We start from the raw sequence: 15106 nt of genomic DNA, 5'->3' as shown, positions 1-15106 counted from the left end.
TTCAGTTTATCAATATTTATTAATCTTTAGGTAAGAAACTGTCTGGCTTATCTGATTTCTGCTCCATTTTTCACTTTGCCACATAGTTTATTCCTCAGCTCACTCTTTTTTCTGCTGCTTTTGTGTTTCTCTCTACCTCTTTGTCAGCACTGTCCTATTTTTATGGTTTATTTCAGCGGCTTTTTACTACAGTAATCACCCATTCAGACATTCTTGTCTTGCAAATTCACGTTTCCCTTTTTAGACGTTGCTGTGATGATCTAACTCTTAAACCAACCCCACCTCACCTACAGATATCCACATAAAGAACTGAAGGTCTATGAGCTCTGTAGTTGTTGTTGTGATGTGTAATGTGATCCAAGCTGTTTTCATGGATGGTAAACAACTTCGTCATGCTTGCACCAGTGTGTTCTGTTGTTTTGTGATTGACGGGTCTGAGAGAAACATGCCAGGATGATGCCCAGGACATGGTGTGATTGGGAGCAAATACAGTGAGGTGCAAACATTTTATTTTCCTATCCCTGTCACTTACCATGAGAAGAAAACTCCTTTTGGCCATTTTTATTCATGATCTTGCATTTTTGGTCTTTACTCAAATCTTACAACTGTATGTGAGGATTTGAGCAAAGCTTCCCTTTTGGCTTAGCTCATTCTTCAGCTTGCTGCCCTGATCCACCAGTTATGATCCTAATATCAGGTTAACATTTGGATATTTGTTGATGATGGGAACATAAGATGTTTGTTTTTGTCTAAGTGGAGATCTTTGTGAAAGTTTGTCTTTGTTGCTTTGTTAAGGAACAGATAAAAATGCAGAGTGCGACTTTATAAAGCATAAAGTGTCAGTACAAACTCAAGAGTGTTTTTGAATCTGTTTGTTCTTGCAGACGATTGGCCCAAAGGAAGGCTGGCAGGTGTACAGCTCAGCCCAGGATGCTGACGGGCGCTGCATCTGCACAGTGGTAGCACCAGAACAGAGCCTGTGCTCCAGAGATGCAAAGAGCAGGCAGCTCCGCCAACTACTGGAAAAGGTGAGCAGATGTAAACACAGCATGCTCCACTCTCTGCTGAAGACTCACACTTCAGCAAAATAGGAGTCCATCATTACCAGGGCATGAACTGGCACCAGTCTAGGGGGGAAATGCATCTATATTTAATAAATTCACAGCAGAGTGTTTTATTTAGAAATGTTACCAGAATTATTTGTATTACCGTGTGACAGAATTGGAAATATATATATATATATATATATATATATATATATATATATATATATATATATATATATATATATGTTTATATATATATGTTTATATATATATATATATATATATATATATATATTTATATATATATATATATTTTGCATTAGTGTTACATGTGTATTGATGTGTTTTTCACTTTATTTTATTTATTTATTTATTTTGCACTTTTGTTTTATGTTTTTGAATCTTTGTCTTACATAAAACAGTCTGTGATAGAGGAAAGGATGGAGACATTAAACCAGGGATTTTTATCCTGAGTCTGCTTTATGTGCATATATATATATATATATATATATATATATATATATATATATTCTTTTTTTTTTTTGTTTTGTTTTGTTATTTTTATCATCACTAATGATATATTTATTCTTTTTTTGGTCTTAAATTGCATCAGTATTACATCATTTGCATGCCTTTTACTTTAATTGATCAATCTAACTAATTTCCTCCCTTGTCTCTCTCTCTCTCTTTTATCTGATCTTCTCCAAGTGCTTTAGCGTTTCAGCTTACATCAGCCATGGTCATGTTAAACAGTAGGGTCCAAATATATCACTGTCACAAAGATGGAGTTTAATCGCACCTGTCTTCTGTTTAAGGTGCAGAACATGTCTCAGTCCATTGAGGTGCTGAACCTGCGGACTCAGAGGGATTTTCAGTACGTCATGAAAATGGAGAACCAGATGAAAGGTTTGAGGACCAAGTTCAGGCAGATCGAAGACGACAGAAAATCCATTATTGCTAAGAATTATCAGGTATAATGAATTCAATCATAATTAAGTCTTTGCTGGATATTATTTTCTTTACTACATTTTACCTCGATAGCAGTTGTTCAGCACTGATTTCATGACACGTATTTTACACTCTAATAGAGAAGAGATGCCCTGGAGATTCTGGGCTAAAAATACTCTGGAAATTAATAAGTTATAAAAGATAAAAGAAAAGCAGGTTTCAGCCCTAAATGAATGCATTGGCCATTATAATAACATTATTGTGAAATAAAAATTGAATGGACAGATAATAGTGACAAACAAATGTCAAACGAGTTGGAAATATACCTACATAGAAATAACAGTAACAGTAATATTCTGAAAAGATTAACAGACACATGATTAGCACTTTTTTCTTCTTCTTCCTGGCACTCGCGGAGTACAGAAGCTTCTCTTTTCGCTCCCTTATCTTTTTTCCCAAGGTTCTTTGTCCTGTCTGCCCACAGAGCGCTTCTCTGTATTTCTTCTGAAAAACCCTATTTTTTACCATGGATTTGATGAATTGGTCATTCAACGCAATTGATAAGATTTATTCAACTATGAGAACGGAGCAGGGGGCTCCCACATGTCCACAGGGGACACACTTGGTGGGATACATGCTGGATTCCTGGAAGGAGTGTAAGATCATATACCTCTTCCAGCTGTCCATTGAGGACATCGAAGACGCGTGGATATTTGGTCTGATGATCACTGGATTTCTCCTGATTGGAGTGGGAGGATATCTGGTTTTCTGGAAATTTGGGAAGACGGGAGCGATTGGAGGGCGACCCGCACCCACGGAAAGCACCGTCCGTGTGGAGACTTCACAGACTGGGACGTTACTCGAGGTGAATCGTAAGCTGGACAATGTTCTAGCTGCGATACCGGTATTAGTGCGCAAAATGGATGTCATCTCATAGAGAGAGTCACTGGACGGTATAGACAAGTTTAAAAACCCAAAATTGGCTTCAATGAAGGACTGGAATGATCAGTTTAAAGACTGAAGGCAGAGGGGAAAATGATCTCAGCCTGACCCAAACAAATTCTTGTTATCCGAATCTGACGCCCTGGTAGCCTTGAGCGGCAACAAACCCCCATGAAGGAATGCAGACAGATGCTGTGAAAACCCGACCTACCCTTCCTTCGGATTGTGGACTTCAGCCTGGCGAGGTCGTCAACCTGATCTTCCTTCACAAGTCCAGCGTTGGTGGTGTGAAAGCTGCCAATTTGCCACATCGCCATGCCGCCATGGCGCTTTCATTAAACACACTATGGCAGCAGTATCACGCTGTATTGCCAGCATCTTGTGAAAATAGCTAAAGAAATGCACATGTTTAAATTTTCCAAAGTTGATGCCAAAACCATTTCAAACGAGCGCCATTCCTGATGCCATCTTGGTAGTTTTGCAGCTCTGGTGCTAAGCCTGCCCAGCGTCTCTCTACAAATAAAGAGCACTGTGATTGGTCTGACCTAAGACTGTTTGGGCCAATGGTAAACCTCCTGAGTCTACAATGAAGCAAGGCTAGACTGACTGGCAGAGCTAAATCTTTTTGCTACCTCTGTGTTTTTGTTCTTTGGACATCAAGGATAAATGATAACTTACCCGCACTTGTATAGCACCTCTCAGAGTAAGGACTCCAAAGCGCTTTACACCACAATGTATCATTCATTCATTCACACACACACACATGCACACACTGATGGTGATGAGCTACGATGTAGCCACAGCTGCCCTGGGGCGCACTGACAGAGACGAGGCTGCTACCGGTCCCTCCGACCACCACCAGCAGGCAAGGTGGGTTAAGTATCTTGCCCAAGGACACAACAGCAGAATTCTCTGTCTGGAGCAAGGATCGAACCTGCAACCTTCCGATTACTGGACAACCTGCTCAACCTGTTGAGATACTGCTGCCCATCAAGTCTCAGATTCTGTAACACTGGAAAAACTTTTGACTATTGGGGAATGAAAAGCAACACTTCTTTAGATTATCATGTCCAGGTAAGGAAAATGTTAGTTTTCAAACATGACAACATAACCTATTTAGAATAACTGTTTCAAAAGATGAATAACCAGGTTTGGTGTTGCCTTACCTTTAATTTTGCAAACAACTTTATTTTTAGGATTAACCAGACGTCCGGAATCTTAAATTCCTCCAGGCTTTACTCCGAGTGTTTTATGGGCAGATTTTAATGTCCACGCTCCACGGACTCTTTAAAGGTTCCACAGATCCCCGTAGAGACCAGCAGCCTTTAGGATGCTCTCCACTTGTTATGCGTGTTATACGCCTACAACATGCTAAAAGTTTGATTCCTCAGGCAGAACCAAGGATCCTTTTCTCTAGAGCTCTGACTGACGGGTACCACAAACAGTCAAGGTGCTTCACAGACACAACTTCACTCATTTCACCATCTTAAAACGGAAAATGTGTGATTTAGAGCAGCTTGTTGGAAACTAAGAGGCACTGTTGCTGGATTTAGTTTTTTTGTTTCAGTGCTTTGATTCACATTTTACTCTCTGGTCATGTTTTGACTTATATTTGAATTAGTCATGTTTTCTGATGTTTTCTTGGTTTTTCCAGTTTAGGACACAATAAGACATACTTGATGACATTGTTTTAGCTCTTAAGCGTTTGCCATTAGTCCCCTTGGTACTGTTGCATTCTGCTAGGTTTTCTTTGCTCTCAGATCAGTTACCCACTCTAGTTTTGTTACAGTCTTAGTAATTCTTAGTAATTATATTTATTTATTTATTTATTTATTTATTTTTTAAATGTTATGGAGTTGGTGCAACAAATATTCAATTTCAACAAGTGGTTATCTCCTAAACTCTGTCCTTTTAGCCTCCATCCAACCAGATCCCTTATCTCAAACCTTTTACCTTAATCTGTCTCTCTTTTTCCCGTTTCTGTTGCCTCTACAGGAGCTTAAGGAAAAGATGGACGAGCTGAAGCCACTGATCCCTGTTCTGGAGCAGTACAAGATGGATGCTGCACTCATCTCCCAGTTCAAGGAGGAGATCAGGAACCTGTCTGTGGTGCTGACAAGCATCCAGGAGGAGCTAGGGGCCTACGACTACGATGAGCTCTATCAGCGAGTCCTGCGACTGGACAGCCGGCTCCGCAGCTGTATGGGGAAGCTGAGTGAGTAGGGTTTTTAATAAAAAAAGTTAAAATGTCATTAAAAGGTGCATATATTATAGAACCTGCATGTGCCAAGCTGCTTCTATAGTTCTGGAAAAGGTTGCTGGTTTTGTATTGGCCCATGAAATGTTACATGAAGTGAAACATTGTCACTGACATACCCCTTTTTTACTTTGTGCTTCTCGCTAACACACAAATAAATAATCATGTCCAAAGGGGATAAATAAGAAGTAGTCCTTGTACATATGAGTAATAAGTGAGTGGTTTTTATATAATCTGGGATCCTTCCAGCTCAATAATGGGTTTTCAAAGAGCATCGCATCCTGAATCTAAATTTCTTCTTCTTTTTAAAAAATTGTGGTTAATGGATCCATGCTTTCTTAGTTTTTCTTGCAGTCAAGCAAACTAAGACTGATTTATTCGTGTTGTTGGTTGTTAGATGAATTGGCGGCTTTTAACAGCAGAATCTTCCAAAACGGAAGCTCAGAGTAACCTGTCCTCTTTATTTGCATCCTAATGAGCAAGAATGGAGGCTGCTTGTAGCCTTAAAGTCTACAGTTACAGCACAGTTTGGGTATTAAAGTTTGAGTCACTAATGTCAGTTTCCAGAGGCTTAACGTCATCTTTTACGAGTGACTGTGAGAATGAGAGTGCTTTTGTTTTAGACACCAAAAATTCCCACAAGAAAACTAGAAATGTGCTGCTTTACCTACACACAGCCGTTACACAATTATGCTCCGAGTTAGATGAAGCACCTTGCAGCCTGTGCTGTCTTAGTATGCACAGAGGACCAGCTCTCTGCTGGCAGAAGCATGAAATTGGCTTGAGAAATCTAGTTGGAGACAAAAACCAGCCCAGCACATCTTATCGCTGCTTTTTTTTTTATTAACAGCGTGTGGGAAATTAATGAAAATCACTGGACCTGTTACAATAAAGACATCTGGAACCCGGTTTGGGGCGTGGATGACTGATCCGTTAGCGGTGAGCAGAAACAACCGGGTGAGTTACTGAAGCTCTGGGGGTGTTTTCGGTGGGGGAGCAGTTTGTAAAGTCTGTGTTGCTTTTTTCAGAAATAACTGTTTACAAAAGAAGGCAATAGAGCTCTGGGAGGTGACGTCACACGATCCCATCATAAACCACGGTGCTCCATATTGGCAGGAAACAAATTGTAAACAAGCCAACTAGCCGAAAGTTTTCCAGCTTTCAGATAATGGTTGACTCGTGTTGTGCTCCTGGTTGCGCAAACCACCGAGGTCAGGTTCAAGACCGAGCCTTTTATCGCATTCCGAAAGACCCAGCTCGGAGGGAAAGATGGATTTCTGCGATCAAACGAGCTCGAAGCGCGATGAAGAAAACCGAGCGTTGGAACCCGTCGCACAATGGATTCCGCTTGTGCAGTGACCATTTCAGGTAACTTCACATAATTTGAAGTCAAGTTTTAAAAATAGTAGTTCTAGTTAATGTAATCAAAACATGAGTCCATGGGGTTAATGATAACGGCCAACGAATGCTGAAAAATGATCTGTGGCAGTGTAAACAAAAGGCTTAACAGTAAACGGAATTTGTCTTATATTACTCAAAAGTAATAGCTACCATTTTTTTCTGTCTAAAAATATTGTCTAAAGTTCGTACCAGTAAAGGCCTTTGTGTTTTGTTGTAATCCTCCTGACTTCTGTTTGTTCCTTTTGTCCTAGGGAAAAAGAGTGACAATCCGCTTTCACCCGACTATGTTCCATCAGTTTTCAAGCATGTGCCCTCTCCAGTAAAGAAGAAGGGAGAGTTGCTTATAGAACAATTTAATAGAAGACAGGCAGCTAAAAAAAGAAGATTACAGCAAGATTTCACAGAAGCAGCCACACAAGCAGCCATGGGATCATATATTTCTGCTGGTGAAGCCCCCTCCATCAGGGACTACACTGAACCAGAAAATGACTCCCAGCCTTCTGCAGGACCATCCACTGTCACAGGTTGCACAGAACCCAAACATAACTGCCAGCCTTTGGAGGAAGATAGTAACACTGGACCTTCATGTGAAAATGAAAACTGTAAAACAATAATCTATTCACTCAAATTGGAGGTTCAAGCCTTAAGGGCTGAAAATCAGCTACTAAAGGAGAGCTTGTCTAAAACTGAACTAAATGAATCTGCTCTGCAAAACAGTGATACAACAGTTCTGTTGACTGGATTACCCACATTTTCAAGTCTGATGGCTCTTTTCAATGTTGTTTTCCCATTTCTTAAAATGAAAGCCTCCTTAACATTATTTCAGCAGTTTGTGTTGACCTTAAGTTACGGATGAATTTAAGCTTTGATTTTTGGCTTTTTATTTTGGAGTTGATTCCACCACAATTTCAAAACTTTTCAAGCACTGTATTAGTATGATGTACTGTAGATTAGTTCCAAGTCTTATCGTTTGGCCTGAAAGAGATATTTTAAGACAAACTCTACCACATGCATTTCGTGACAAGCACTTTGAGAAAACTGTCTGTATTATTGACTGCTTTGAAATATTCATTGAAAAGCCAAGTAATCTTTTAGCCAGTGCGCAGTACAAATCACATCACGCAATGAAATATCTGATTGCTGTTAGCCCACAGGGATCTATTTATTTTATTCCAGTGGGTGGGGAGGCCGCACAAGTGACAAGTTCATCACAGAAAATAGTAATTTTTTATCACACTTGCTTCCAGGAGATCTAGTTTTGGCAGACAGAGGCTTTAACGTGAGACAGTCTGTACAATCTTTTCAAGATGACAGAAAGATTCAAGCTTTAGCCCATGGTAAAAACAATTAGATCCCGTTGACCTTGAAAGCACCCGATGCTTAGCATCACTCAGGATACACATTGAAAGGGTCATAGGAGTTGTTCGTCAGGAATGCACTTTATTGCAAAGCACCGTACCCATCACATTTACTAACATTGACAAAGAAAATGATGTGATGCATCTGGATAAAATTGTGCAGGTGTGTTGTGCTCTCACAAATGTATGTGAATCAGTTGTACCCACCCAGTAGGCTACAAGTAGTGTGATTACAATTTGATTTGCATTAATTTTTCAATACAGAAGCCTAAAAAATAAACTGTTAAAGAAATGTGATATTTGTACAGATTCTGGAACATTGAAGTTGTCCATCAAATAAACACTGTTGGACTAGCTGTTCTTTTGTGATTTGATTGTTCTACAGGTGGGACAAATCCACTGTTTAGGTGCCCTTTTGATTCCCAGACAGGTTTGATGAAACCTCTTTGCAGAGCAAAATCCAGACACACAAACCAACATGCTATCAGACTCTGACTCTCGACAATAGCACCACTGTGGACCACTAGCACACTCGAGTTTAGGTGCAGAGAAAACCTTGGCTACTAACTCAGGAAGGACACATGTTTTATGGAATTCTTTAGCAATCAGTAGTTCTTTTTTAAAAAAAAAACTGTCATCTGGCAAGATCCGTTCAACAAAAGGTGACGTAGAATCCTTATCAGTCCAAACGATGAAGTCACAATATGATTCGCCAGTCACGAACATTTGCATCTGAACTTGATAAAAGTGACTATGGTCATGTTTCAGTCTCATGTTTCCTCTTTGGTCTTTTTCAAGACGGAAACTTTATTTTTTATCGCATCAGCAACAGTTAAATCTTTGGCACAAAAGGGACACTTGATTTCTATTACACCAGTACCACAGCAGCTGCAAGACACAGAGCCGGCGTCCGGTGATGCTCCAATAAATGGATGAGTGGTTGAGATTGTGAACCCAGTCTTTTTGACCAGAATGTGTGAGACGATGTTGGTTTTCATAGTGTGGTCGTGCTGCAGCTTCATGTTTACAGCCCCATCTGCAGATAGGAAAAAAAGAGATGTTAAATATCAGATAAACATTAATTTCAAAAAATAAAAAAGCCTACACAAACCACAACCTTGTGTAAGACAGGAAACACATTGTTGCTTCACTTGAAAAACTGCAAGACTGTGGCTAACAAATATTTTTTATAAGAGATACTGAAGCTTTCCTGATGTCTGTTTTACCTGCTGCTCTGAATGTGGATGCAGTAATTCTGCCAGCTCTCTGTTCAAACCTTATTTTGGACTTTTGCTGATCTCGCGTCTGCTTCTCCACCACTTCACTCCGCAAATGCAATAAAAATTACTACATATATCAAATATGACTAACCTTATGAAGACAGAGAGTTCAGCTGATACGTTACCTGTTCTTTACTCACTGACAACTGTTCAAACAAAGCTTCTGCTCTTTTCTGCAGCTCATCTTGACTCACTTCGCCCTGGTCTGCTTTTTGGATTTTTGTGTGTGGTTAAACACAATATCCTTCCCCTGCAGATATTCCACCCTTTTCATAGCAATATCACTTGGTCTGTCCCATTTGCATTTTTTTATGTTGCTGTTACCTCATCTTCCCTTCCTTGGTTATGCTGCCATAATCTAAACAGCATAGCAGACACATGAGAGCAACACTCTCCCTACCAGCTGTGCAATTACAATAAGCTCCTAGCACAACACTATATCTTCTAACCACTGCCCATGTTTTGTTTTTTGTTTTTTTGTTGTTGTTTTTTTGGTGGTGGTGGTGGTGGTGGTGTGTGTGTGTGTGTGTGTGGGGGGGGGGGGTGTCATTTAGTCTTTGTGAGTGATTTACCTGTAAAAAAAAATCAAACATAAAATAACGTTCTGCTATTTGCTTCCTGGCTAACGTATCATAGCATATGCTGGCATACCACCGGCATTATGTTTGGTAACTTACCTTTGTAGTGACGACAAAACAATCCCTTTGTTGTAAACTCTACAGCTGAATCTCAGCCACGAATCCCGATTGAATCCATTTATGTCCCTCCAGACTTTTGTAGGCTTTCAGCGAATCTCCAGTGTAGTGTGAAGGAAAGTTGATGAGATCATTTTATATGTCGGGATACTGTAACTTTGAGAGTCCCGCGACGCATGCCACCTGATCTGTTGGTTTAAAAAGTAAGCCAGGAGCTAAATAGGGATCACTAATCTGTAGTCTCTGAAGTTTAGTGGTGTATCGCTCTTGATCACTTTCAAAAAGTTGCCTGCAACCATCCATTGTATTCGCCGTTGTTCATCTATTTTCCCTGTTTGCGTTCTTGCCAATATGGCGTCGTAAACAAACCTTGTCACATGACGCCCGGAGCTCTGTACAAACAAGTTGGAAAATATTGTAAAAAGATGTAGGTAAAAACATGCATAAAAGAAATTGACAAAACCAATAAAAAGAACAGAAATTAATTAAATCACACAACAGGTAAATGGATCTGTAATAATATTTGGCAAGTTTGACTTATTCTAGTCAGTTATTCAGTAGGTTCAATAGTATCCTTTTTACTAAGCTGCAGGGTAAAAGAAAATGTTGACTGATTTCTTTTGAAATTTAAAGTTTGGTTCAGATTTTTTTTTTACATTATGGGTTTTCCATGCAAGAACAATATGTAATAAATGTATTGAAAGATAAAACATAGGTAATCTTCCAAATGAGGTAAAGAATATCCTCTTTGCTTAATAGAAAAAAGGAAAATTAGAGTAAATCCAGTAGTGGAGAGCTTCCAAAAATCATCATCAAATTTAGAAAACAGTGTTCAATGTGAGACATCTCTTCACCATGTGTATGCCTCCATGACATCCACAGCACTGAGAATATGTCACATTTGTGTCACATCACGTGATGCCACTGACACACATAGTTCATTTATTTTTGTATGATTTGATTTGATAATAAGTGGGTTTTGTCTTAACCTTAGCATACATTGTTGTTGGAGCAGAAATAGAGGTCTAAAATAGAAAATTTTCACATTTTAAACCGTGGCTCCAAACCTTTTTTCGCGAGGACGCCCTTTCCTGTGTCCCAGAAAAGCCAGGGACCCCCAAACACCAACTCCTACGTGCATGCACACAAACAAAATATGTGCTAAAATGACCCTTTACAGGGTTAATGAAAGGCCACCCAGCCCTTATCGCCCCCTGTGATCAGAATATTCCACTTGCAACTTCAGACTGGCGGGTCGCTCTGTTGGGACTTACGGAAAATGGAGCTGACATACTTGGTGCTGCAGTCTGCTTCCAGCATGTTTCCTGCATGTTTTAGATCATGAACACAGCTGATTTGATTAATTTAGAGATGAATCACTCCTGTAGACATTAATGAAGGCTGGGAGACTTTTCACCTGTTAGATTGAGGTGTTAAAAAGACGAATGCACAGCGAGGAGATAGGTTTTGGTTTCAGTTCTACAAACAGACAGTAGGGGGTGCTGAAAACAAACCAAAACGGTCTAGTCCCCCTTTAAAAGTGAATAATTACAAACGTTATACAGACATACAACGTTATGCCTCTTAAATAGAGTTTTGATTGTACTATTGTGTGTTTTCTTGATGTTACAAATGTAGTTTTTACAACTACAGTATAATCTCACAACATCAGCACACACAAAATTGTGGTGATCCCCTGCAACCTTCTGGGGACCCCAGATTGGGAACCACTGTGGACTAATCAGACTTAAATGTATTTCAAACATTGCTTTTGTAAAGTAGCGAATAATTGCATCAGGAGCCTTTAGGTCCAAAAATGGAGTAGGTGGGTGTGCATAACACCACTTAAGAGTAAAACAGTGTTGAGATTTATCAATGATGTCGATGTAAAAGACAGCCAGCTGGTCGGGTCAAACCCTGCCTGTGATGTCATGCCTAAGAGAAAACGGGATTGGTTATTAAAAACCAATAAAGTTGACTTCTAATCTACATAAATGTTATATTATTATGATGATGATTTTTCTATTTTGGGGCTTATTGTGACACTTCCATTTCCTCTCTGATGTAGGTTTGGTACATGGACAGCTATACCAACAGTAAGATTGTTCGCGAGTACAAGACCATGGATGACTTTGTTACAGGTGTGGTTTCTCGAACCTACAGCCTCCCATTTAAATGGGAGGGAACCAATCACATCGTCTACAATGGGTCCCTTTACTACAACAAGTACCAGAGCAACATCATTGTGAAGTACAGCTTTGAGACGGGCACCGTGCTCGCCCAGAGAGCTTTGGAGTTTGCCGGGTTCCACAACATGTACCCGTACACCTGGGGAGGATACTCCGACATTGATGTCATGGCTGATGAACTGGGAATGTGGGTTGTGTATGCAACCAATCAAAATGCCGGGAACGTTGTGATCTCTCAGATAGACCCTGACACCCTGCAGGTTCTGAGGACCTGGAACACAGAGTACTCCAAAAGGAATGCGGGTGAATCGTTTATGATTTGTGGAACACTTTACATCACCAACTCTCACCTGTCAGGAGCAAAGGTTTACTATGCGTACTCCACTAAGACATCCACTTATGAGTACATAGACATCCCCTTCCACAACCAGTACTTTCACATCTCCATGTTCGACTACAACGCCAGAGAACGAGCTCTTTATGCCTGGAATAATGGGCACCAGGTGATCTTTAACGTCACCCTGTTTCATGTCATAAAAACTGACGATGACTCTTAAACTCCATGCTTTACCAACCACATGCATTTGTGCCGCAAGGATCCTCTAATTATGCACATTTCCTCCCATTAAATGCAGACTGATATGTTTATGTGAACTTTTTTGAGATGACATCTCTGTATTCTTTGCAGAGGTGACCATGGACATGACTTTACAAAAAAAAAAAGTTAAATATACTTTAATATTTTCCATTGCTGCTCAACAGACTTTTATGCCTTATCTGCAAAGGGTTGGGTTTCTCAGACAGACGGCCTCAAAGAAGCTTTTGCATGAATGTCAACATTTCTGCTGTAAGCTGATATAATATAGCTATTTTCTTGCAAATTAGTCATTTGCTTACAGTGGTTGCTTTATTTGTTCATTTAATAAAGTGCTTTAAGTCTGTATTTGATGTTTGAAACTTATTTGCCGATGTAACTGATCATTACCGGCTTCAATTTTGTGGAAAATTGCCATGTAAAATATCAATGTTATGATATCGCTGTGAAAAAGGAACATTTGTATTTTTATAAACTAAACCATGAAAAAGTGTCTGTGATGTCTGATTCATTAAAATAGTTTTAATTGCTAAAAAAAATAATAATTATTGTAATGATGAAAGATTTGCATTCAAATGACATGATGACTTAAATAGGTCAGACATGTTAATGAAATTGTGTTTAGATTAAAATTAATGATGGTGGAAGAACTGTCAGATCATTAGAATAATTGGAAAGTGATACGAAAGGATTATATGGCTTTTTTTTTAACTCTTGTTTCAGTTTCAGATCTTTATGGTTTTGCATTTGGTCCTTCCCAAATGTACTTTAACTGAACTTGACTTAAGTGGTCTCATTTTCTCTGCATCCAACAGTTGGATGATTTTTTGTTTTGTTTCTTCTCAGTGGCCCAGTGGAACTGTGTATTTTTTGAGGGATTTTCCAATAGATCTCAACGTTTTCCACTCAGAATTTTTCTATTCTGCAGCAAGGAGGTTGCTGGTTTCAATCCGCCCTGTGCAACCTTTCTGTGTGGAGGTAGCCCGCCCTCCCCATGAATGCATAGGTTTTCTCTGGGTACATTCTCCCTCGTACCATTAACCAAAACTTACATATCAGGTAGATTGGAGACTAAATTCCCTATGAATGCAGGCAGCAGGTACCAATGGTAACAGTAAGGGTGCAGTGAAAATGAAAATGGGATCCAATCAACAACTTATTAAATAGGGAGGGTCATAACCAAGAACCGTATTTATTTAAACTCTAATTTTTTCCTTAAAAAAATATAAAATAAAGCTGTTTTACACAGACTTTTTTTGGTGTTTTCTCTAAATGCAAAGTCAGCTCAGACAACCAGACCATGTTCAGAAATAATAAATCCCCTCACCATGTTTGTGAAAACAGATCACTGAACCTCTGCCATAAGACTGTAAGCATCAGATGTTTTTTTTTAGCTTTCTGGACACTCCTTGTAAAAAGTTAACAACAAGCCTAATATAAAGCCCTATAGAGATCAAATCCACTGAGGAAACAGCATGCAGTTCTTTTTGTGCACATCTCTACTCGGCAGGCTTGTCAAAGGGACCCCTTTCAGAAACCAACAGAGTGTCTGACCTGTGGTGGGTACTCAGAATGACCTGGTCATGTCAATGAGCGGAGCATTCGTTTAACTGGTACTTATTGGTTGTGACTCAGAAATGACATCGGCAGATGTAGCTAAAAAACTGCATTTTAAAATTGGACAAGTCGCTGGTGAAGCAGAATGAAAGGAAAACAAAAAGAACCACAATTAACAAAGTTTCAAAATTGTTTCTAAACATCCAGCACCAACAAATGAGGCAGACCCCCCCCCCCCCCCCCCCCCCCCGAACATAATTGGAGATAGAAATATAAAAAAAAAGATTTAAATATACAATAAAAATTTTGAGAACAAAGGAAAATTTTTGATTAAAAAATGTGAAGAAAATTTTTAATTAAAAATATTTAAATTGTCACATTTTGATTTTTTATTGTACAAATGTGCAAAATGAAAATTATTTTAAAAAAAATTTAAACAAAAATAATCGTATTCTTTCAACTTCTAATTAATTAGCAAATACATCAGTTGCATGACTGATGATAAGTGACAAATAACAGAAAACCCATTTTTTGTAAATTGATGTGCAGTATCTAAATTTACCACGTGTCCATGTATTTTGGTTTCCAGGAACTCTTCTTTTTGCTTTCCGTCATTTATTGATTCCCAAACAGGAATGCGGGCTACATGTGCCACTTAGTAAAAGAATCACACAAATCACTATTGTATCCTGATTTTTTCACTAACAAAAAAGATTTCATCAGTGGAGCTTAATTGAATCACAATGGCCAATGCAGTTAGCATCGATCTTCCCACTTTCCGTCTGTGAGCGCAGCATGTAGCTGTTTGGGTTGCTGACTGCCTCTTCCTTAAAGATTA

General features: G+C 39.2%; 1 protein-coding gene across 1 annotated transcript in view; it reads left to right on the top strand.

The window, feature by feature from the left end:
• olfm3a (olfactomedin 3a) overlaps positions 1–14434 on the top strand; it is a 37826-nt gene extending 23392 nt beyond the window's left edge. The window contains exons 2-6 of the mRNA XM_015954910.3: positions 885–1028; positions 1862–2017; positions 4932–5151; positions 6044–6150; positions 11996–14434. Of these exons, the coding sequence (XP_015810396.3) occupies positions 885–1028; positions 1862–2017; positions 4932–5151; positions 6044–6150; positions 11996–12673 (1305 nt within the window). The 3' untranslated portion in view covers positions 12674–14434. The remainder of the gene's footprint in view (positions 1–884; positions 1029–1861; positions 2018–4931; positions 5152–6043; positions 6151–11995) is intronic.
• Positions 14435–15106: the final 672 nt, after the last annotated feature.

Source organism: Nothobranchius furzeri, chromosome 7 (genome assembly GCF_043380555.1).
Source record: "Nothobranchius furzeri strain GRZ-AD chromosome 7, NfurGRZ-RIMD1, whole genome shotgun sequence".
NCBI classification, from domain to species: domain Eukaryota; kingdom Metazoa; phylum Chordata; class Actinopteri; order Cyprinodontiformes; family Nothobranchiidae; genus Nothobranchius; species Nothobranchius furzeri.
This window is presented reverse-complemented; position numbering and strand designations above follow the sequence as displayed.